Below are 23,703 nucleotides of genomic sequence, written 5' to 3'. Positions count from 1 at the left end.
AATTGTACTCTATTGCCCACCACAGTGTCTATTGCCCACCACAGTGTCTATGCTAGACAAATCTTGAAGAAAAGTTATGCTACTATGCCCACATGGTGTCTATGCTAGACAACTTTGTAAGAAAAGTTTCCCTACTATCTGCATGTTGCTCATTGGTGTCTATGCTAGACATTTTTTTAAAGGAAATTGTTTATATGCTCTTGTGTGCAAAAATGTCATAGGACACCTCTTTTTTTTGGACAAATGAGTTCATATCATATCACATAATAATTGAGTTCAGTGGTGTCTTAAATTTTGTTCTACAAGTGTTGTTTTGTTTGAGCAAATTGATTTGGTCAAACATATCATATCACATAATAATTGAGTTCAGTGGTGTCTTAAATTTTGTTCTACAAGTGTTGTTTTGTTTGAGCAAATTGATTTGGTGAAAAAAAGACAAGTGTAATTGCCCCAATTGTGATGAGCCCAAAACATTACACAATGTTCTAGAGATGTTAGTTATTGGTAGATTCATCATAACTACCTTAATTAATGAAGCCTAGAATGCAAAATTAAGTAGGGAAAGTCCAGCTTTAGAAGACCAAGCCCAGCTCCCTATTGTCCTTGTTGTGATCATCTATAGGGTCTTTGTTAATGAGAAGGTCATTGGCTCCTTTTTTGGCTAGAGTCCAACTTCCTATTGTCCTTGTGATCATCTATAGGGTCTTTGCTAATGAGAAGTTCATTGGCTCCTTTTTTGGCCATCACACCCATGATGTCCTCTCCTCCCTTTTCTTCACATAGTAAACCTAAAAGGCAAAAAGGCGGAGATTGAATGTGGGTTGGGTCGACGATTTGAATTTGGGATTGGCGATCCAAAAGTGCATTTATGGAGGTAGTTGGCACCGATTTATATGTACTTTTTAGGTACTACATGGGTCGTTACTCAACTTTATACCCTCTTATAAGAGAATATTTGATTGGTACCTTGAGAGCCCCCATTCTTTACGCTCAAGTGTGTGGCAATGAAGATCATTTACCACAAACATCCCCTCATCAAACCACTTTCAGGCTTTGGTCACATCAGCGATCTGGACATGAATTTGACAGTCTAAATTTGTATGTGGTGGGCTCAAAGGCGAGAAAAGCACGAAAACTAGGTGATCTCAAAACTCATTTTTAAGGGAAAGGTAGATCTTAAAAGAAAAAACACAGGTGATGGCTCTTGCACTGAGCTACTCTGCTGATAGAAAAACATATTGTCTAAGGTTGCGGGGGTAAAGAACATGGGAGATGGATGGGGAGAGAGAGAGAGAGAGAGAGAGAGAGAGAGAGAGAGAGAGAGAGAGAGAGAGAGAGAGAGAGAGAGAGAGAGAGAGAGAGAGAGGACGAGAGTAGAGATTAAAGGCAACTCATACTAGCCCTTCCATGCCTTCAAACACAATCCACTTCCACCGTACTTTACTGCATGCAGCACCCATAAAGGTGACTAAGAGAGCTGCGGCCCTGCTTGCAAGTAGCCGAAAGAGGGAAAAAGAGCGAGGGCCTCCTCTTCTTCCACGACTGCCTCTAGCCTAGCAAGGCCACCCACAACCCTCCTCATCACTTCGCTTTTCTCTCCATAGTGCTTCATACCTACTGCACAAACAGAAAGTAACACCCACTCTTTGTGGTGGCATTTGTCATGTCATGGGAGTGCATAAAGGGTTAACTTAGGTGGTTCATTTTCAGCTATTTTTGTAGCTCACTCACCGGGCCGAACAGACCTAATTGGTTTTTGGTATTGGACCTAAGCAACCAAGAGGTTGGCATTGGTTATTAAGGGACCGGCGGGCGCGTGTGAAACCTACCTCATTTATATAGTAAGATACACGAGGCCCGGATGTCGGGTTTTAAGCAGGCGCTTGAAGGATTTGAGCTATGGTGAGAATTTAGCAAGGGTAGCAGGGATTTGGCGGGCAAAAGCCACTTAATGCACTTCAATATGCTAGCCAGATCGCTTCTTGCAAGGCTTGCTCTGCACCAGAAACCATCATCATCATTACCATCGGTGTCCACATTTCTGTTCTCGCCGTTGGCTTATCTCCGTCAATCGGTCCTTTTCGAGAGGTTTTCTGGCGACGGAAACTACCGATTTTTAAGCGACGCGGCAGCGGTTTCCGTCGCGGCGGCACCGATTTCCGTCGAAGATGCTGCTAGGGCTAACGGAATCGAGATAACAGCGAAGCCCAGAGAGATGACCCCGCAGTCTTTTCGAACTGGGGCCATTGCCATCAAATGTGGTATGACGGCAGGCTGGGATAAATGGGGCGCCCGCGTACCTTACACAGTCCTGTGGTTTGATGACAACGTTGTCACTCAGGTGAAGGTCAAGGGAAAGGACTGCACCACAGCCCTCCAGGTACATGTTAACCTAGATTAGGGCTTGCTGCTTTTTTTTTTTTTGGGTAAATTCTTTGAGAGTTTTATAAAAAGAGAAAAGCTTTAAAAGTTAGATTAGAGACTGACGGTTTTTCTAAAAAATTCATTTGAAGAAAGTTTTTTTTTTTTGGAGGGGGTTTTTTCGAAGTGAAAACCAAATAGGTCATCTGTAGCTTTTTAAAAAAGTTCTTTTTTTTCCAAAATTCTTTGGGAGTTTTCTCAATTGGGCCATTTGTAGTTTTTTTCCATTTTTTTGGGGGAGAAGTTTTTTTGAGGTGGTTGATTTTAAGAAAAGAAGCACAAGTCAAAATTTTCCAGACTTGGAGTAGCGAGTGACATTGTATTTACCTTGGTTAGCCTAAGATGCTTGCACATCGAGAGAAGGCCATGTGACATTGAGAAAATACCCATCTCAGGCTACCCAAGCTTTAAATATAGGCTACCCAAGTTTAATAAAGAAAGCCAGGCTACCCAGCTGGCGTGGCTCATCTTAGGCTACCTACTACTGCACGACTCTCATGGTCACTTAGGACAAGCAGAGCGCCACACAAAAAGCAAGGAGACGCCCTAAGCAAGAAGGTGGTTGTAGACTCGTGGGGGCAATGCCCTGGCGAGTTGGCAGCCTAAGCAAAAAGGTGGTCGTGGCAACGCCATGGAAAGACGGCACCCCGCCCCTCCCTCGCCAACCAATCATCACCAGTTTCTTCTGGACCGGCGGCCTAAGCAAGAAGGCGGTCTTGGGTGGCAAGTAAGGAGAGGGTTGTGGCATGGCTCAAGCAAGGCAAAAAGTGGTCATTGTGGCTCAAGAAGGAGAGGGAGGAAGCGATGTGTAACTTGGTTGAACACAATGCTAATCAATACACTTAAATACACTAAGATTTGAAGGACACTTGCTTAAATACAAGAAGTAAATTGCTGAATTGACAAGAGGCACACAATGAGCCGGAACGGCCGACCCCTCCCTTGAGTAAATTGTATTACTATTGGAGAAATTCAATACATAGCTTCACGGGCATCCATTGCCAAATCCTCCATGCCAATGCATATGAAATTCAGCATTTAGAAAACAATGGTATGTCGATGTAGATCACCAAGGAGCTGCCTTGATGTCCGGCCCGACTTCAGTGCCCATATTCTCTACCATTGGCTCTATGTTCTACCAAGCAAGGTAGCAACATCTTCAAGAGCACATAGGACAAGAGAAATACTACACAGGGCGGCTAAACAAGGAGTCCTGCGCTTCTACTGTGTAAGTGATGACAACACATTGTCCAATTAGCTTACCAGTCTTCATAGAAGTTGTTGCAAGCGGAAGCCTTCGCGTTGGAAGCTTTAGAAGTGTTGATATCTTCGATTTGCCGCAATCCTTCGCGACAAAAGTCTTCAAGAGGATGAAGGGAACCTTGGGAAAGCTTCCCCTATGGTTCAACTTGAGAAAGGAAGGCTGAAATTAGGGTTTTCAGCAAAAAGACCAGAAATTACAGCAAAAATGAGAGCTGTTTTGCTGAATTTCAGTCATTGGGAGTGAGTAGGAGAGTGATTAGCACTTGGAAACACTCTTGGAGGCTTGGAAAACACCCTAGCAAGTTGGATATGGCTATGGAGAGCTTGGAAATGGAGAGAAATGGTGGAAAAACAGAGTTTTCAGCCTCCAAAAATCCTCATGAAGAGAAAACACGAATTTCTCTTAATAAGTAAGTGAATTGGGGTCCAATCAGGTGAAGGGACATGGGGAGATGCCCATTTATGAGTAAAAAGGGAGGATCAGGTCCTGGACATTGAGTCTTGTCCGCCTCGGGACTTCAGTGAGTGTGAACTTGGAAGCGGTCATAATTTATAAGTGACTTTTGGGCGCCCAAACTTTAATGAAGTGGGAACACACTCACTTATAAATATTGGCTAAGTCCTAAGGGCTATTTGAGCCTAGATTGGGTAATACTTACCACCTATTCACATGCCACACAACCATGTCAGCAGATAGTTTCACACGCACGGTTCACGGGCGGGCGTTCCCTTACCCGGAACTACACATAGGTCATGTAGGCATGAAAACAGCATGCAATTTCATTTGCAGGCAAGCACATAAAGATGTTATGCAATGCAGCATTGGCATGAGCGATTTCCGTTCATGAAACCATATAATACCAGGATGTGCTCAGTGCTGCCACAAGTAAAGCATTTGCCTTCACGCATATATTGCTCCTTCTTCTCAGCACTAAGACCAAAGTTTGCCGGCTTATAAGGGCGCTTGTTAGCAAACTTATTTTCAGCTTTTGGACCTGATTTGGCTTGGTTTTGGTCCCTTTTAGGTGGCTGTCCATCATTTTGCAGGTTTTGGACAGCCCTCTCTTTGCCTTGAAATGAGGGTTTAGCCTTATTGGATCGACTCAATTTGAGTTCCAATTGCTCGGTGGCGGTGGCGGCGGCGGCTGCGATTAATTGGTGTAAGGTATGACCAGGATACATTTGTAATCCCGCTTTGTACACGGGTTGCAATCCCGATTGAAACCTTCTCTTCCTTTCCGCCTCGGTGACATGCATAAATGGAGACACCTCCAAGAGCACTTTCCAAAACTTTTGTACATATGCATTTACCGATTCCCCCTCATTTTGCTTTACCCAATCCCACTTCATTGTTATCGCATTCAATGCATTGGGAGGCAAGAATTGAGCATAGAACCTCTCCTTGAACTCTTTCCATGATCTAACAGGATTCGGTGAGAGCTTCTCCGTGAGCCACCAATGGGCAGCAGTGCCTTTCATGAACATGCTTACATGCCGGATCATGGATTTCTGAGTGAAATCCTCATCACTGAAAGCAATATCAAACTGGGCAATAAAAGCAAGTGCCTTTGATGCATCATATTCTCCATGATATGTGTCAAACTTCACAGATTTGTCTCCGGCTTTGAAGTCACGAGACTTTGATGCATGTGTGTGCATCTCAACATGTTTTCCCCCATGTTTGTCCATTGGGACAGTCCCTGTAATTGGCATCATTTTTGGACCAAAAGGTGATGCATAAGGCATAGATACATGTGCCCTGTAAGCATGAGGCATGGCTGGCCCCTCAACATGCATTGATACATTTTCAGCCATAGCTTCTTCCTCACGAGCACACTCGAAGGCATGAGTGGCATGAGAGATACGCGGAATACCTGCACCAACAGAAAATTGCAGCCCATGTTGCATGTGTTGTGCATGTACATTTTCAGCCGGCAATGGTATTTGACATACATTTTGACCACTGCCATAAACATTGTATCCTTCACGGGCTACATGAGATATTCCTGCATGGCGTGAAGTCACTGATTATTCCTCTCCCATAACATGGAGATTCATCCTCTTAGACATAACTTCTTGTTCGGGCACCAGTGGGGATTCCAAGACATGTGGGATGGTTGCCTTTTCTGCATAGGCATCCTCGGTACGAGCCAAGTATGCACGTGCTGCATCCCTCGGTTGCATGTGCAACTCTTGAGCAATCATTGCCATTGCATGATCCATATAAGATTCAGCTTTCTTGGCCTTCAAACGATCATGTACCAATGGATCCTCGCGGCGATAGAGATTCAATTCTTCTTGTTGTGCATGGAGAAGAGCCTGCATACGAGTAAGTTCAGCCCTCAAAACTATGGACTCTTCTTCTTGCATCTTCTCTTTGCCACGGGACGGCTGTCCCACATATTCATGTTCCCTATTGTGCACCACATGAGTTTGCTCATCCTGTAAAGCATTGGAGGCATGCATTTCATTGTCCCTGCCACTTGTATTAGCATCTCCAACATTCATTGTATGGCTGTCCATAATGTTCTAAGTGTAGAGATAGCTAGTGTTCACGGTGATCGTCTCTCACGATAGAAGTGAAAGAGAACCGTATGCTCTGATACCAATGTAACTTGGTGGAACACAATGCTAATCAATACACTTAAATACACTAAGATTTGAAGGACACTTGCTCAAATACAAGAAGTAAATTGCTGAATTGACAAGAGGCACACAATGAGCCGGAACGGCCGACCCCTCCCTTAAGTAAATTGTATTACTATTGGAGAAATTCAATACATAGCTTCACGGGCATCCATTGCCAAATCCTCCATGCCAATGCATATGAAATTCAGCATTTAGAAAACAATGGTATGTCGATGTAGATCACCAAGGAGCTGCCTTGATGCCCGGCCCGACTTCAGTGCCCATATTCTCTACCATTGGCTCTATGTTCTACCAAGCAAGGTAGCAACATCTTCAAGAGCACATAGGACAAGAGAAATACTACACAGGGCGGCTAAACAAGGAGTCCTGTCCTTCTACTGAGTAAGTGATGACAACACATTGTCCAATTAGCTTACCAGTCTTCATAGAAGTTGTTGCAAGCGGAAGCCTTCGCGTTGGAAGCTTTAGAAGTGTTGATATCTTCGATTTGCCGCAATCCTTCGCGACAAAAGTCTTCAAGAGGATGAAGGGAACCTTGGGAAAGCTTCCCCTATGGTTCAACTTGAGAAAGGAAGGCTGAAATTAGGGTTTTCAGTAAAAAGACCAGAAATTACAGCAAAAATGAGAGCTGTTTTGCTGAATTTCAGTCATTGGGAGTGAGTAGGAGAGTGATTAGCACTTGGAAACACTCTTGGAGGCTTGGAAAACACCCTAGCAAGTTGGGTATGGCTATGGAGAGCTTGGAAATGGAGAGAAATGGTGGAAAAACAGAGTTTTCAGCCTCCAAAAATCCTCATGAAGAGAAAACACGAATTTCTCTTAATAAGTAAGTGAATTGGGGTCCAATCAGGTGAAGGGACATGGGGAGATGCCCATTTATGAGTAAAAAGGGAGGATCAGGTCCTGGACATTGAGTCTTGTCCGCCTCGGGACTTCAGTGAGTGTGAACTTGGAAGCGGTCATAATTTATAAGTGACTTTTGGGTGCCCAAACTTTAATGAAGTGGGAACGCACTCACTTATAAATATTGGCTAAGTCCTAAGGGCTATTTGAGCCTAGATTGGGTAATACTTACCACCTGTTCACATGCCACACAACCATGTCAGCAGACAGTTTCACACGCACGGTTCACGGGCGGGCGTCCCCTTACCCGGAACTACACATAGGTTCTGCAGGCATGAAAACAGCATGCAATTTCATTTGCAGGCAAGCACATAAAGATGTTATGCAATGTAGCATTGGCATGAGCGATTTCCGTTCATGAAACCATATAATACCAGGCGTTTCCAGGCAAGTATATGCGATACCAGACCCAGTGGAAAGCCAATCCTCCAGGCGTTTCCGGGCATGTACACAAAGTCACAAGTCCCAGCGGAAAGCCAAGTCCTCCAGGCGTTTCCGGGCATGATAACATCAAGTCCCAGCGGAATATCATATCCAACTATGTAGCATGACACGTGTCAATCACCTGCATAGGCATATTCCATAAGCCATGGACACCAATCCAATATGTACATAGTGTGAAAGCAAGAGTGAACCATTTGGGTGGCCAAATGGTGACACGATGTCGGCTTAATCAGCAACAAGCGAAGAGGAGGCGATGGTTGTGTGGCAAGGCTTAGCAAGGCGGCGCTCAGTGTCCTAGGAGAGGTGGCTGTTGCAGTGCCGGAAAGAATTAAGAGAAGGCCCTGACGTGGTACAGCTTAGCACAACGGGCAAGAAGGGAGACGGAGTCAAGCACAGAGGGGAGGTCGGCCTGTCGTAGAGCAGTGCAAGCGAGGCAGCTTAGCAACAAGCAAGCAGGTGGCGTTGCAGCATGCCGAGAAGGACATGAGCCATCGTCAGCAAGGCGAGGGCGGAGACAATCGTGTGGTGGCAAGCTAAGAAGGTTGCGGGGACTCAGGAGCAGGTAGAAGCGATTGTCGGAGCAAGCATGGAGAAGGTGGAGGCGGCTTTGCTGATGTGACGCTTAGCATAAGCTTAGATGAGGCGGGTGTTCGGGGCGAAGATGTGCAGAGAAGGTGACCCGTCATATCTGTGCTGTTCTTTCTTTTTTAAAATTATTATTTTAATTAAAATCCCCTCCCCCCAACGTTCAAACAAGTATGCCCAAAAGTATATTTCTTTACCTTAGGCCAAGAATTACATGTTGAGATATATTAATGCTATTTGATCAAGACTCCTTGATAGCCACTTGCAAGAGAAGCGTTCTTGATTTGAACGTTTTTTTGTAGATTGTGGCGTTGGTTACAAGGTTGATGATAACTCGTACACATTGACAACGATTATTGCTCTAGAGTCTACATTAATCAGCAATGGTGAAACAATAGCACACGAGACTCGTTGCATCATCGACTTCAGTATTGCAGGTTGACAAAGGTATTCCTATTTTTCTCTCTTTTATATTCGAACAAACTAATAGACACTTTCAACACTGAAGGCATGTTTACCTTGGGTAGCCTAAGATGCTTGCACAAAAGCAAGCATCTAGAGAAGACCACGTGGATACCTAAATTTTGAAAAAAGCACGCTTAATAAAGCTACACACGCTTAATAAACCCCAAGGTAAACACAACGCCTTGCACTTTGCCCTGCGCTTCTCCCCCTCCTGTGCGCCTGGCCTGCGTTCGCCCGCAAACGCAGCCCCCTCCGTTGCCTGGTAAACACCTTGCCCTGCTGTGCTTCTCCCCTTGGTGCGCTCCACGCTTTGAAGCTTGCAAAACAAGATTGTTTTTTTACCTTCTTTTACTGTGTTTTGTGTGAGTGCTTGGGTAGCATACTTTGTGTAGTGTAGAGCATATTTGAAATGCTCGAACGAACATGAATTTGAAAGCATACTTGGAAGCAATGCTAGATTGACATCCGCAATTGATGAGCTTGAACCGTATTCTTATGTTTGATGGGGATTCAAAAGTACCTCGCAAATTAGAAAATTACAAATTCATTATTACATTTGAAAATGAGTGTCACCAATTGGCCGACCATTTGGTCCATCTCCAGTTTTTGTGTCTCGTTCACTTGAGGCCAGGCCAGTGTCTCATGTGAAGAGGCCAGTATTTCTGCTTGACATGGACGGGAGCCAGACTGGTGCCACCCGTGTGTTAGCAGGAAGGTGTCGTATGGACGGGAGCCAGACTGGTGCCACCCGTGTATGACCTGGAATGTGTTCTATCCATGGGATTGTCACGCCATGGAAGAGCCAGTATTCGTGCCGTGTCTTGCCTATGGGACTGTCACTCCATAGGGAGGCTCGTGCCTGGAATTGTCTTACCTATGGGACTGTCACTCCATAGGAAGACCAGGATTTATGTTTTATGTCGTGCCATTTTTGTGCCCAACAGATATTTTGTACTTGTTCCATGAATGGGAGATATGTCCATGATACTATTTGCACATGCACTCATGTTTTGCATGTTTGAAACTGTTTTCGCATGACTTGTATTTTTGTGTTTGCCTGTTTGACGTGTCACTTACTGAGCGGGGACGCCTGCCAATGAGTCGTGAAGTTTGCTCTGTCTTTTGACGAGTTTTGTTGTGTGTGAACAGGTGGTAAGTATATTGCACATGTTGGTTTAATACTTTATTCTCTAACCTTTCATTTTTTAAGGTTATATGTTCACATTCACTTAAAAGTGGGCACCCACTTAGAGGCCAAGGTGGGGAGCCACACTTGACTTGTGTGTGTGGGGGTGGGTGCATGGTCACCTACCCACACCACCATAGAGCTGGCCGCCCACATGCAAACATTGGGAGCCAGCTAGCTCTAATGGTTTACTCCCCTCCAACACCCATAAAAAAAGCGACCACCCTTCGAGGAAGAGCAAACCGGCGATCGTTTCCACCATCTTTCGTAAGCCGGCGACCATCTGTGACACATGCTCGATCTCCTTCAGGCTGCTCTTCCCCGTGGCTCTCAAGCGGCTGCAACTCCACAAGCGGCTGTGTGCTTTCCCATATAGGAGGCACAGGCTGCTGTTCCTTCAGTAGGCGGAAGGCTACGCTTCTGCTCCTATCAGGCTGCAGCCAAGCGCCTCCATTTCAGACGGCTGGTGGCTGCGCTGGTTATTCAGTGGGCTGCCCGCTACCACAGCAGGCGGCTGTGCGTGTGCCTCCAGACAGGCAGCCAAACAGGCTGCGCTGCCCACCACTGCAGCCGACTGTGTGTCCATCACCAGCAGGCTGTGTTCATCTCCTCCAGGCTGCCTTTTCTCCACTGCAGCCAGGCGACTATATTGGCTGCTCTTCCACGCTTCTTTAGGCTGAGCCACCTTCTTCTATACATCTGGTGGCTGTGTTCCTACAACGAGGCGTTACCTCTCCTAAGACGGCTGCTCCATCTCCTTTTTGCAAGAGGTTGCACTTCCTTTCCATTGGCGGCTACAAGAGGATTTTGCACCTCCTAGGTGGCTACACCTTCTACACAGGTAGCTCCTCCTCAACCTCCTGGAGAGGGTGCTATGCCTCGGTGTCTCTCTCAAGTAGCTGTACACAAATACCTCGGGTTTTGGTCCTCCATCTGCGATCTACAAGTAAGTGAATTTCAGATTTAAGTAAAGAACTTGGTGATAAATCTGGTAAGGAATTCTCTCTACGGCAACACCCGTTCGGTGCTGGGTAGTCCAAGCTCTTGGAGAACCACGGTCCAAAGGTGCTGAGATCGGGAGAGCCAAGCATTAGTACGGGAGCGCCTGTTTGTGCGTGGTCCTGGAACACCAATGGGGCGCTCTCCGCAGAGTCCAGTGAAGGCACAAGACCGTAGAGACGGGACCACGCAAGTGGTCGTTCTAGCACTATGTATGGTTCACTTTCCATCTCTTTTCATTTCTTCCTATCCGCACGTGAACGATTGGTATTGCCCTTAGATCTTAAATAGGTTATGTGTACCCTTGTTTGAACACATTGCAGATGAGATCACGAAGTTCAAAGGCCGTAGCCTCAGAAGAGTTTTTTCTTCAAAGCAAAAATCGCCGATTGCATGGATTGATTTCTCGACTTTGGCATTTGAAGCTCAAATCTCTCACCAATACACAAACAACATCTTGTTACTTTAGCTCCTAAAGATTAAGATTGTCATGTGCACAGTGTACACGCACACAAGACTAGCTTCGAGGTTTAGGGAAGCTTGGAGCTAGGCAGGCTGATTGGCGAGCTGGGCTAGGGATAGACTAACGGGCAGGCACCCAAGTGTGGACGGGCGGGCGCCCAAGTGTGGACGTCCGGTGACCGGCCAAGAGCCTATAAAAGGGTGGCCAAGGTTAGTCAATAGTTCATAGAGTCTCTCGTGTCTTTGTGAGAGCTCTATGGTCAGGAGCTTGGATCTAGTGTAGACGTGTACTTGCTTATGCAACCAAGGTCGACAGCAGTCTCGAGGCCCGCAAGGGTAGCTTCGTGGGCGGTATGGGACGTCACGAGGTAGAGATTGGTCGGCACGTCCATCTAGTTAGCTCAGCTCGTGGCTCGGCGGGGACAGCCAAGACTTGTGGGCTTGCCCACGGCTGTCAAGGTTGGGAGGTGAGTCAGGCCTGCACCCCCTTCATGTTTGCTTGGTTTGTTTTGTAGGTTTTCGAGCCTTGTATCCAGAGCGTTCTACGAGGTGATCCTTTGGGGATTTGACAGTGGTATCAGAGCAAGCCTCGAGAACGAGCAAGTCGGTAGGTAGAGAAGGAGAGGTCAAAGTAAAGGTATGAGTTCGAGAAGATTGCTGTTTTTTTGTGTGTATACAGCTGTTTTTTTCAGATTCAGCATGTTTCTTTGCATCATAAGAACCCGTGATGGGGATTTTGGTCTTGTAAGGGTTGTTTTGCTTAGTAAGAAGGGTTGTGTGTTTTTTCAACTGTGTGAACAATTTGAGAAAGAGAGAGAAGAGGTGAAAAGCCTGTCGGCTGTCAATCAGTAAGAAAGAGAGAGAGAGAGAGGGAGGCTGTCAATCAGTAAGAAAGAGAGAGAGAGAGAGAGGGAAGTTTATGGCTGTGTGGTTACTGGCTGGTTGCGTGATGCTTGAGTGGCTGCGCTTCCCTTATGCGGGAAGAAGCCAGCTGAAAACGCCTTGACTTAATCATTTGCAAGTATGCGCGGGCTTGTATACGTGGGTGTACGCAGGTATGCACGTGTACGCATGCAACAAACTCCAGTCATATATGCAGGCGGGTAGACTTGCGCACGCAGGCAAGCGGTGCTAAGATTGCTGCAGAGAAAACGCGGAAAAAGCACTCGATGGATAGCGGGTTTTTTAAAGCTTTTGTTAGAAAAAAAAGACTGACCCCATGCCTTGCTTTCTGCGTTTTGAACGTGCGCTAAAGGGTTTTAATAAACCCACACCTTGTTTTAAAAAAAAATGTATATATATATATATATATATATATATATATATATATATATATATATATATGTATATATATAAAACACAAAAGCAAAAGCTACATAAGCTTTTGGGGAAGCCTATAAATTTCCCTCAAGGAGGCTTCTTGCCACACATCTCTCAAGCTCTCTAGCACACTTCCTTGTGCAAGATCAATCTTTTCTCTTGTCTTACCCTCTTCAAGATGTCGACCCAAGAATCGGAGATGGAACCCGTTCCTGAACGTGAAGACTTGCCTGCTACGGAAGCCAGCGATGGCGATCTTTTTGACGATTTTGTTTCAAAATCTGATTTCCAAGAATTTAAAGTTACTTTCGAAGCTTCTTTCTTGGAATATCAAGCACAAGTCGTCGCGTAGATGTAGGCTTTAGAGAACTCCATCTCTTTATTGACCACTACTCTATCTACTCTTTTGGGTATGGATACTTTGGCATCTGTTTTAGGCCCCAATATTACTTCGGAACAGTTTGGGGGCGAGCAAAAGCAGCGTACCAAGGAGATAGTGGATACTTGGCTACATAAGTGGCAGGTCCATTTTCAGTTTCATCTATATGACGATGGCAAAAAGATCCAGTTAGCAGTAGGTTTTCTCTTAAGCAAAGCTTTGCTTCGGTGGAAAGAACTGAAACCTAAACCTACAACTTGGGCACAGTTTGAAGAAGTCTTCAAGAAAGAATTCCTCAAAAAGGAGGATGACTATGATATCGTTGCTCAGTTTGCTAGTTTGACCATGACCTTGCAGAACCTCACTTATGAGGTCTACCTCCAGAAATTTAGAGACTTGCAAATGAAAGCTACGAAGATGGATTCCACTACTCTTTTGGGTTTCTTCATAGTCGGTTTACCCGACTCATACCGTTTACAGATTAAAAACAACAAATGCAAAACTTTGGATGAGGCCATTCATTCCGCTCGTATCTATGATGATACAATGATCTCTTCCAAATCTAAACCCGTGATCAAGCAGGGGAATAAGCACAAAAAGAAGTTCTTCGCACCGATAGCTAGCATGATAGAAGGAAAGTCTTCGGATCAACCTTCGAAGAATTTTGCTTCGACCCCAACAAAGAAAAAACGTCTTCTTAAGGCTTTGAAGCTCAAGGAGGAGGGACGTTGCTTTATCTGCGAAAAAAAAGGACATATGCGGAACAAGTGCCTGAAGAAGAAGGGTGCCAAGACCAACGCAGGACCCAAGCTGAAGGCAGCTAATGAGTTGACTTTAACAGGTACTTCAGTCACTGTACTTTCTCGCTCTAGTTTATGTTCTTATTGTATGTTCAACTCTAAAGTTTTTGGCGTGCATGATCTTCTCGGAGTTTATGGAGAAATAAATGTCCATAGAATCCACATTCTTCTAGACCCTGGCAGCTCACACAATTTTGTTAATTACAAACTTGTGCAGAAATTGGGTCTTGACACAACACCTAGCGATCATACCTATGAGGTACGCCTACTTGTGGGTCGACAAGTATGAGATCGAAAGGTGGAGAAGCTACCGATCGAGATTCAAGACTATGAAGATACTCTGGAGTGCTATATTATGTATCTAGAGCATGTAGACTTGTTATTAGGGATTGAGTGGTTTAAGACTCTTCAAGTCCAGATAGATTGGTCTAGTCATACTTTTTCTTTTGAACATAGGAACACCCAGTATTGTATCTTAGGTGATTGTATGCATCCCTCTCATGGACCTCTTGTAAATACAGTTGATTTTGAAAATATAATGGATTGTTCTTTGTATAATGCTTTCCATTGTGTCTTGATTCCACTTTCTTCATTTCTCATACCTACTATGGATGTTAATGAATTAAGTGTGTTTGAAAGCAACGAATTAAAGAAGATACTCGATTTGTTTCAAGATGTATTTCCTAAGGAACTGCCATCAGGCTTACCACCTGAAAGGGCAATAGATCATCGTATTGACCTGGTCCCTGGTGCTCAACCTGTTAGTATTCCACCTTATAGGATGAGCCAAGCCGAGGAAGATGAGTTGGATAAACAACTCAAAGATTATTTGAGGATGGGCCAGATCCGTCCAAGTAAATCACCTTGGGGTGCACCTGTGCTACTTAGGATAAAGAAGGACAACACCTGGAGAATGTGTATAGATTACAAGAGATTGAACAAGCTGACAATCAAGAACCGTTATTCTCTCCCTAGATCAGATGACCTGATTGACCGGTTAGCCGGAGCGAAGTATTTCACAAAGATAGATTTACGTACTGACTATCACTAGATATGTATTCATGAAAGGCATATCGAAAGAACTGCCTTTCGGACTAGGTATGGCCATTACGAGTTTCTTGTATTACCTTTTGGGTTAACCAATGCTCCAGCCACTTTCCAGCAAATGATAAACGATCTTTTTCGTGAACATTTGGGAAAATTTGTGGTTGTGTTCTTGGATGATATTTTAATATATAGTCGTACTCTTGAGGATCACGTTAGACACCTCACGATTGTCTTAACTATTTTAAGACTGAATCGACTATATGCTAAATTAAGTAAATGTGAGTTTTTTATGACATAAATCATTTACTTGGGACACAAGATCACTAGAGACGGGTAGAGCATTGACTATGACCGAGTTCAGAAGGTTTTGGCCTGGCCTATACCGCAGACTGTGAAACAACTTCGTTCTTTTCTCGGTTTTGTTGTTTTTCTTCGGAAATCTGTGCGGGATACTCTTAGGTCACACTACCGATGACCGACTTCTTGAAAGGTCGTGGATGTAAGTCGAATCAGGCTATCACTTGGAATAACGATTTGGATATGGCCTTCAGACTTTTGAAAGATAAAGTCAAGGAAGCACCTTCTTAGCATTACCCGATCCTAGTCGGCCTTATGTTCTTAAAACTGATGCCAGTGACTATGCAATCTGGGCTGCTCTATTTCAAGATGGTAGACCTGTTGCTTTCGAGAGTAAAAAGCTAGACAATACTCAATCTCGTTGGCCAACCCTTGAGAAGGAGCTTTATGTTGTCATTCACGCTTCCAAGGTTTGGAGACATTATTTATATGGCTCCAAGTTTGTGGTATTGTCTGATCATCAGTCAATCAAGTAAATCAACCTAGATCACATGTTGTAGTGGGATTTTCAGGACTTCAGCATGATGCAGTACGTAATTTTCTGCAAGATATGCAAGAAATGTTACAAGTTGCAAAGGAATCTATTAGAAGTGCTCAAGACAGAGACATATTTTATTCTAATAGACATCGTTCACCCAGAGAGTTCTCTGAAGGAATGATGGTATATTTGCGAGTTTCGAAAGATTCCGAGACTTTACGTATAGGTCGATCTCCGAAATTTTCTCCTAGATATTGTGGACCATTTCGCATTACACGATGGATTGGTTCAGTCGCATATGAATTGGATTTGCCCTCTCATGTGAAAGTTGAAAGGGTCCAAAACAACGAAAAGAAAGCTTGGGACATCGTTTGTCCACTTGTTTCTATCTCTGTTTCGTGATATGCAAATAGACCCATTTCCCTTCCTTGAAGTGGATATCTCGTGTAGACTTATTTGCCTGTTTGTGAACTGAATAATGGGGGCTAGGCTCAGAAATGAGGGCCAAACTGGGTTGAGTACCAAACTCTGCGGAATCGACATACTGATCTTCTATGCTATCCAAGTCTTTTCCAGAGATGTTGAGAATGGTAGACTCTTGAATGGTTTGGATGCGGGTCTGTCTACTAAGAGCATCGGCCACTGGGTAATGCTTACCGAGGATATACTTGTTTAGTTCTCCAAACTGGTGGAAGAGCTGACTTCATCTGGTGTGCCAATCACTCCACTGGGCATTTGGCATCGTCGGGAGCCACTTAAGTGCTTGGTGGTATGTGGTGATTGTGACAACTTGTCCATAAGGAACATGTTTCAAATGTTTGAGTACTGATTGCTGCTCTAGCCTGTCCTTGAAATTCTTGGAAAGACCATAGGAAAACTTGCTAGAAGGTGCTGCCCTAGGGACCTAATCGATATGATGATCCTCAGGACGAGAGGGTGGGATACTAGGTGGGAGATCATCCTTAAAAATGTCTGAATGAGAAAGGAGATTTGCCAACTGAGGGACTGAAGAAGAAGATGAGAGAGTGGTTATCGATGAGATATAAGCTGTCTGAGCATAAATCAATGCCCCTTCCACTCCATTGCAGATAGCTCATCGGGCTTAGAGACGAATAATCAATGGGATGCCAAGAATGCTTCTATCCCCACGAATTATGAAGGGCTCAGGAAAACCTTTACAGATAGTAAAAGTATCTTGCTCCCAATTGGGAATAGGCTCATACTGATGAAACCACTGGATTCCTAAGATCATGTCACACCCCAAAAGAGGCGAGACAATGAAATCTCGTTGGAATGAGAACTTTTGAACTACAAAGGCAAACTTGCTGTGCATAGAAGGCATAGTCACAAGGGACGGGGGACGGGGACGGGACGGGGGACGGCCATAAGTAGGGAACGGGGACGGGGGAGGGAACGGCTCTCAAAAAATACTTTTTTAAAAAAGTTTTTCTACTCCACACTTATTCTACTTTGGAAGTACATCAAAATGAGCATAAATTTACACTAAAATGGTAAGCTTTTGAGTAATATTAACAAAATATGCCAATCAAAGAGTGAAGGCATTGACGATTGAGGAGGATGCTATGGTTGAAGATGGCTTGAGCCTTGAACAATGAGAGAGAGAGAGAGAGAGAGAGAGAGAGAGAGAGAGAGAGAGAGAACCTAGAGGCCTAGAGGCTTGGAAGTTGGAAGACTCAAGAGGCTTGAGAGAGAGAGAGAGAGAGAGAGAGAGAGAGAGAGAGAGTCTAGATAGTAGAGAGTAGAGCCTTGTGTGAGAGGCTTGGAAGTTGGAAGTTACTAAGTTAGAAGAAGCTTGAGGGAGAGAGACTAGAGAGAGTAGACACACTCATAGAGTGTAGCTTGAGGCTTGAGGCTTGAAAGTTGAGAGAGAGAGTTGCTTGAACTTTGAAAACTTGAAGGGGTGTGTGTGTGCTTGTAGCCTTGTAACCTTGTTCTTATATAGATATTAGATAGGCAAGAGAGAGAGGCAAGGGCAAGACTCGAGAGAGAGAGAGAGGTAAGGGCCAAGCCTCAAGGGCCAAGGCCCAAGGCTCAAGCCTAAAGGCCAAGCCTCAAGGCAAGAGAGAGGCAAGGGCCAAGGCCCAAGCCTCAAAGGCTCAAGGCCTCGCGAAACGGCTAGAAACGGCCAAAAAAAACCAGTCTGACTGCGCGCAATGGCTCCCAGCCGTCCCCGTTCCTACTGCCGTCCTCGTTCCTACTGCCGTCCTCGTTCCTACTGCCGTCCCTTGTGAGGGACGCCTCCAGAGGGACGTCCGACCGTCTCCTGCCGTCCTTGTTGTTGAACCGTCCCGACCCGGCGTCCCTTTGTTCCAACAGTCCGTCCCTTCCGTTCCTTGTGACTATGATAGAAGGTAAGATCTGAACCGCATTGGTGGTAGCAGGCGGGTCTGGAGGAGCGGGGGATATTGTGGCAATTGTGGTAGAAGTCTCTTTGGAGGCTTGCTCCGCTTGTCATTTTTGACAATCTTTCTTACCATGCCCAATGGTATGACAGAAAAAACATCTGTTCTTTGACTGGTACTTCCTTTGCTCCTCTGGAGGAAGATATCCTCCAGTGATGCTTGCTTTAGCCTTTTCCTCAGGGGTTTTCTTAGGCTTGGATTCCTTACCCCCTGAACTAGAGCTAGGATTGTTGTTTGTCTTAGTGTCTTTAGAAGAGGAATTACCCTTCCTCGGTTTGGGTTTGGTACTAGACTACAGTTGTTTTGGCTTGCCTCCGTTCATTCTCATGTCTTCATTTTGAGCAAGAGTCAAAGCCTTGTCATATGTGTTGGGTTCAAAGTTACGGACTGTGAATCGGATGTTAGGATCTAACCTACGAATGAATTGATCCATCATAGCCTGCTCAGATAACTCTAACTGTTGTACTAAAGTTATAACCTTTTCGGAAAACTGAAGCAAGGGTGACCCATTTTGTTTGAGTCCATAGAACTCATCTGCCAAGTTGGTCAAATACTGGAAAAGAAGAAATCTGGTCTTTAGGTCATGGACAAATGTATCCTAGCTGACACCTGTGGTTGGGTTTGTACGAAGACTAGACCAATGCTGCCACCAAGTAATAGCCTCACCTGTAAGGTGGGGAGCCACTACGTGGACTCTATCTTGAGGATCCGTAATCCTAGCTAAAGGAAAATGAGCAGTAAATTGATGAATGAATTGATTAACTGCTAAATGATCACACTTACCGTCATACTTACTAAAATTTGGTTGAGTTCAAATGATGGTATTCGATGTCGCGGGTTGCTGGCTGGTGGCACCTATGGCCGGGAAAATTGAAGAGAGGTGCTGATACCTCAGATGTATGGCCTCCTTTTCCCGTTGGTCGAGTAACATGCGCTCTCAATTGAGCTCTCGTTGGTGCTCCCGAGTGGCAAGTTTAGCCCGACGCTGGTCTTCGTCGATCTTGCGTTGGGCTTTCTCATAGTCTCATCTAACGGCTTTTTCTTCCCGCCATCTAGCCTCATCCTCTCGTCTTTGCTGTTCCATCTGGAAGAAGAGAGTGACGAAGTTGGAGGTAACTGAAGGTGTGGGTTTTGCTGCTGTTGCCTCCAAGAGTTGGAGACGCTTCGTGAGAAGCTGGTTCTGAGCTCGGAGTAGAGCTATGGTATCTGCGGCAGGTGGAAGAGTAAGGTCTCCTTCAGGGGAGTACTCTCCTCTGTAGACATGATACTAAAGTCGGTGGTCGTGTCGGAACGCAATCTGACCATCCAAGGATGCTCTCACGCTAGGATGCGGTGTGTGTGGACAAGCTGAATTTGATACCAATGTAACATGCAGCGGAAGTATTCGTAATTAAGGATCTTGTCACACAAGTCTCACACCGCCTTTTGTATCTTGAGATTCGCAAGTTTTAGCAATTGCACACCGTATGGGGTCCCGAATTACCCACTGAAGGACCCCCTATCCCATTACCGGAATAGTATTTGCTTTATTACTTTGAAGAGAATGACTTTAGACTGACGATAAGCCAAACGCAAGATCTCAGAGGACCAAGAGTCGGGCTGAACTGTACACGGTTGTAGAAGCACCAATAATGACTGATCTTGAGCCTATGCACTCTTCCCAATGGAATGAGGGAAGGTTGCAAATCTGAGGCTGAGATATGGACTGCTTGGGATTGTTCTAGGCCATGTATGAATGCATGCGGGTTACCTTCACCGAAGTGCTGTAGCAAAGCGATGATGACATGAATGCGGGAAACTGGTTCTATGCAGAAAATGCAAGGTCTTTTGATGGGCTGAATGCTGTGAACTGTTGCGTTTGGCTGATGGAGGCTGAGTGCTCATGCGTTGATGCTCCTAGAGGCTGTAGCGTTTGCTGAAAACGCTGAAGGCTGAAGTGATCTATATGCTGAATGGTCAATTGTTGATGCTCCTTATGCTGAAGGCTCCAACACTTGATGCTCCTTATGCTGAAGCTTGATGGCTGAATATATGAGATGATTGAAATGGTGCAAAAGCAAACCTATTTATATGCTCACAAGTGTTGGTCGGCCTCTATTTAAGAAAGGCCCCTGTCTCAATGCAATCACTCAGTCTTTTCTTGCAACATTTGTCTTATGTTCATTAATCAAGTCTTAATCATGTTAATTAAGCTATAAAAGCTTTACAGTGGTATCAGAGCAAACTTTTTTCCACCTTGTGACATGCCTAAACCCTAACCCTAAAATCAATCCTAACCCTGACCCTAAAATCATTCAGCCCAAATCCTAAGATTGGATGTAGCAAGTATTGAATGGAAGAGCAGGAGAGAATGTCCCATCAAATTCAGTCCCAAACTCCCAATTTTTGTTGATTAATGCCGGGCCAGCCATATGCAGAAAACTCTTGAACAGAGGCAAGACATCATACAACCTATCAATAAGGGAGCTTACCACTTTAGCTGGTATCCCTTCATGGAAAGGCACCCCTCCTACCCCCCCTCCGTTGAATAGCCACCCCCCTTCGTGGGTTCCCTCCAGCTAGTTGCCCATTGAGAAGCAAAGCCGGTTGCCCATTGAGAAGCAAACGACGACTTGATGTTTTTTATTAAAAAAAAAACAAACACAACACAACCACAACAAAACATTACGGGTCTAAGGTTTTAAATTGCCACGCATACAAAAAAAAAACAAACTATACAGGAGTCATAATGACCCGACGCCACCAGTTTCAGCGTGCGCTAGCCTGCAGCCGCCTCCTTTCTTGACGGCTTCAGATCACCTCAGCCCTTCGCCATGTGCTTCTTTCTGTCCACTCCCTTTGCGTGGACCAACCGCTTCTGGTTGAAGATTTTCGTATGATTGACGGCCACCTTCTCTTGGTGCTTCTCCTACAACAATAGCATTATTTATGGCAATATTTTTCAAGTTTGATTTTTCCATTTTCTTGGGCATTAAAATCTCACATAATGTGGCACATTAGAATATCGGAAACCCGTCACTTCATTCTTTTGCGTGCTCTCCACTCATCAGGGGCCAATATCACTTTTTACGGGTTTAAGAGCACCTCCCAGATCACGTGGACTCACATTACCCTCTTCTTCGACGGCTTATGGCAGAGGAAACCTAGGAATTCAATTATTTAATGGATACACCCTCACACTCCATAGTGCCCTCTCCTACCCGTGTTTCTCCACCGGTCTCTGTCCCTATTTCAATGAGTGTGCTCCCCTCTTTACAGCCCACTCATTACCATGTTAAGATAGCCATATCGACTTCTCACCTTCGAGAGTTTGATGTGTGGGTGATCCGTGTTCGTACTTCCGCACAGGATCCGGATCATTACTGTTTTATACTCGGGCGTCATCCTTATCTGGGCGCTATCCTTTCTGAGTGCAGCATCGTTTTTCATGAATATTGCACCTATTCTGAGAACATTTATCCATCTTAGTTCACGGTGTGCCCTTCTACACTAGATTATACACCTCTGACACCAGCACCTATCCCTATCCCTATACCTTCTTCTCCAGTAGCAGACTCTTGTTCGAGCCCAGTCCCAGAGGATCGCTCTCATTATACTGGATGGTCCATAGTCACTTCACCAGCACATAGCCTCTCCTCACTGGATTTACAGATGCCGCACCCTCCAGCCAATGGTTCTTACTAGAGCCCAGTGGCGTCATTAGCAACAAAAATCCCCAGAGCCTCGTCACCTTGCAGCCTCTACATCAACATCTTCTCTCATGGCTGAACCTGTTGACACACCGGCTCCTCTAGAATGGCAACAAGCTTTGCAACAACTTCAGTAGCAGTTCCAACAGCAACTCAAGGAGTCCATGGCATCCTTGGCTTCACAGATCCAGCAGCTCCACACGGATCGCCACTCCCACACGAGTTCAGTACCAGCAGCAGATGTTTTAGCAACAGTACTAGCAGACGAAGACGTCATTCCTTCCGAGGTAGAAGGCGACGACCTTAAAACTCTGTATCGTCTTTTACAAGCCAGTAAAACAAAAAAAATGGAAATTAAACCCCTTGAATCTTATGGTGGTCAGCGCAATAAGCGCATCTTAGACCAATGGCTCTACAAACTGCGGTTATACTTTGAAACCATGACCCTTTCTGATTCCAAAAAGGTGATTTTTGCGGTATCCCTCCTCAAAGACACTGTCACCTTGACCCAGAGATTGAAGATTCGGACTTCTCAAAGTGCTGTTATTTATGAAGTAGAGCTTGCCGATGGTTCCACATCCTTGTGTAACACCGTTGCCAAACACCTCTCCTTTCGAATTCAGCACTATCGTGACAAATTGGATTTCCTAGTCGCTGAAGCTCCCGCCCCCCTCCCTGCTCGCGATGCCTGCACATCTGCGCCCTTCGCCTCCCTGCTTGCTCGCCCCCTCGCCTCCCCTCGCTCCTCGCGCCTCCCCTTGCCCCCCCGCCTGCCTTCGCTGCTGCGCCCCCCCCTCGCTGCATTGCCCGCTGCCCCTCCATTAGGCCCCCCCCCCCCCCCCGCCTGCCTTCGCTGCTGTGCCCCCTCCCTAGCTGCTCTGCCCGCCGCCCTTCCTCACTTTCGCCCCCCCCCCCCCCCCCCCCCCCCTTCCTTCGCGCCCTCCTCCCCTCTGCAGCGCCCCGTCCCCCCCCTTCGCCAGCTCGCTCTCCACCCCTCCCTCTTGCGCGCAGCTCCCGCCCCCCCCCCCCCCCCCCCAGGGTTTCTCCTTCGCCTTCCCTCCCCCCCCCTCCTTTTTCTTGCTTCCGTCCCCAGGGGGTTTTGTTTTCCTTTTTTTCTCCGTCTTCCGCCTCTCTGTGTGCAGCTCGTTTCTAGCAGGATCTCCGCCTTCGCCTCGCCTTCGCCGTAGCTTCAGACTCTGATGGAGGCTCCTCCCGCCCCGCCTCAGAGGGACTCATCCGCAGCCCCCTCGCCCACCCTTGAGGACACCCCCATCAGGCTTTCTCTTTCGCCAAAAGAGGAAGCGAGCCTCACCGCAGAGGTGGAACGCCTCCAGGCTCATTCCACCATCTGCCGTATAGTCGGCACTCGCCCTAGCAGAGGGGAGATCCGGGATCTTCTTCAGGCTTGCCTTCTTGTAGATGTGGGCAAGATCCTGGACGTACAGCTACTGGGCCGTGGACATTACTAGATCGAGTTCGAGGCCACCCAGAGCGTTGCCAAGGTCCTTGCCATGAGTCCCCTTGACATCAGGGGTGCTCGGGCTTTCTTCAGACCTTGGCAGCATGGATTTGACCCAGCAGCGGCGGAGCAGGGAGAGCGCCTTTTCCATGTTACAGTTTGCTTCCCTGGACTCCGCCGGGAGTATCTTCCGCTCCTCTCTAGGCTAGGAGCATTGGTGGGCTCGGTACTAGAGATTGGCCCCTCAGCAGCTTCAGTGGTGGCCAGAGCAGCTGGGCTACCTTCGGTCAGAGTGTTGGTGTCTAACATCTCCTCCCTTCCTAAGGCCATTCAGCTACCTAGGATAGGGGGGGATGGATAGATCAGAGAGGAGT

At 46.0% G+C, this 23,703-nt stretch overlaps 1 protein-coding gene across 1 annotated transcript in view; it reads left to right on the top strand.

The window, feature by feature from the left end:
* Positions 1-1,827: 1,827 nt before the first annotated feature.
* RPL3P (ribosomal protein L3 plastid) overlaps positions 1,828-23,703 on the top strand; it is a 43,340-nt gene continuing 21,464 nt past the window's right edge. Inside the window, exon 1 of the mRNA XM_086815629.1 lies at positions 1,828-2,380. Within this exon, the coding sequence (XP_086671755.1) occupies positions 1,952-2,380 (429 nt within the window). The 5' untranslated portion in view covers positions 1,828-1,951. The remainder of the gene's footprint in view (positions 2,381-23,703) is intronic.

This window comes from Cibotium barometz, chromosome 21 (assembly GCF_041138505.1).
Source record: "Cibotium barometz isolate CiBa-2024 chromosome 21, ASM4113850v1, whole genome shotgun sequence".
Lineage (NCBI taxonomy): Eukaryota > Viridiplantae > Streptophyta > Polypodiopsida > Cyatheales > Cibotiaceae > Cibotium > Cibotium barometz.
Note: the sequence above shows the minus strand (reverse complement) of the source record. Positions and strands in the feature narration are given on the sequence as shown.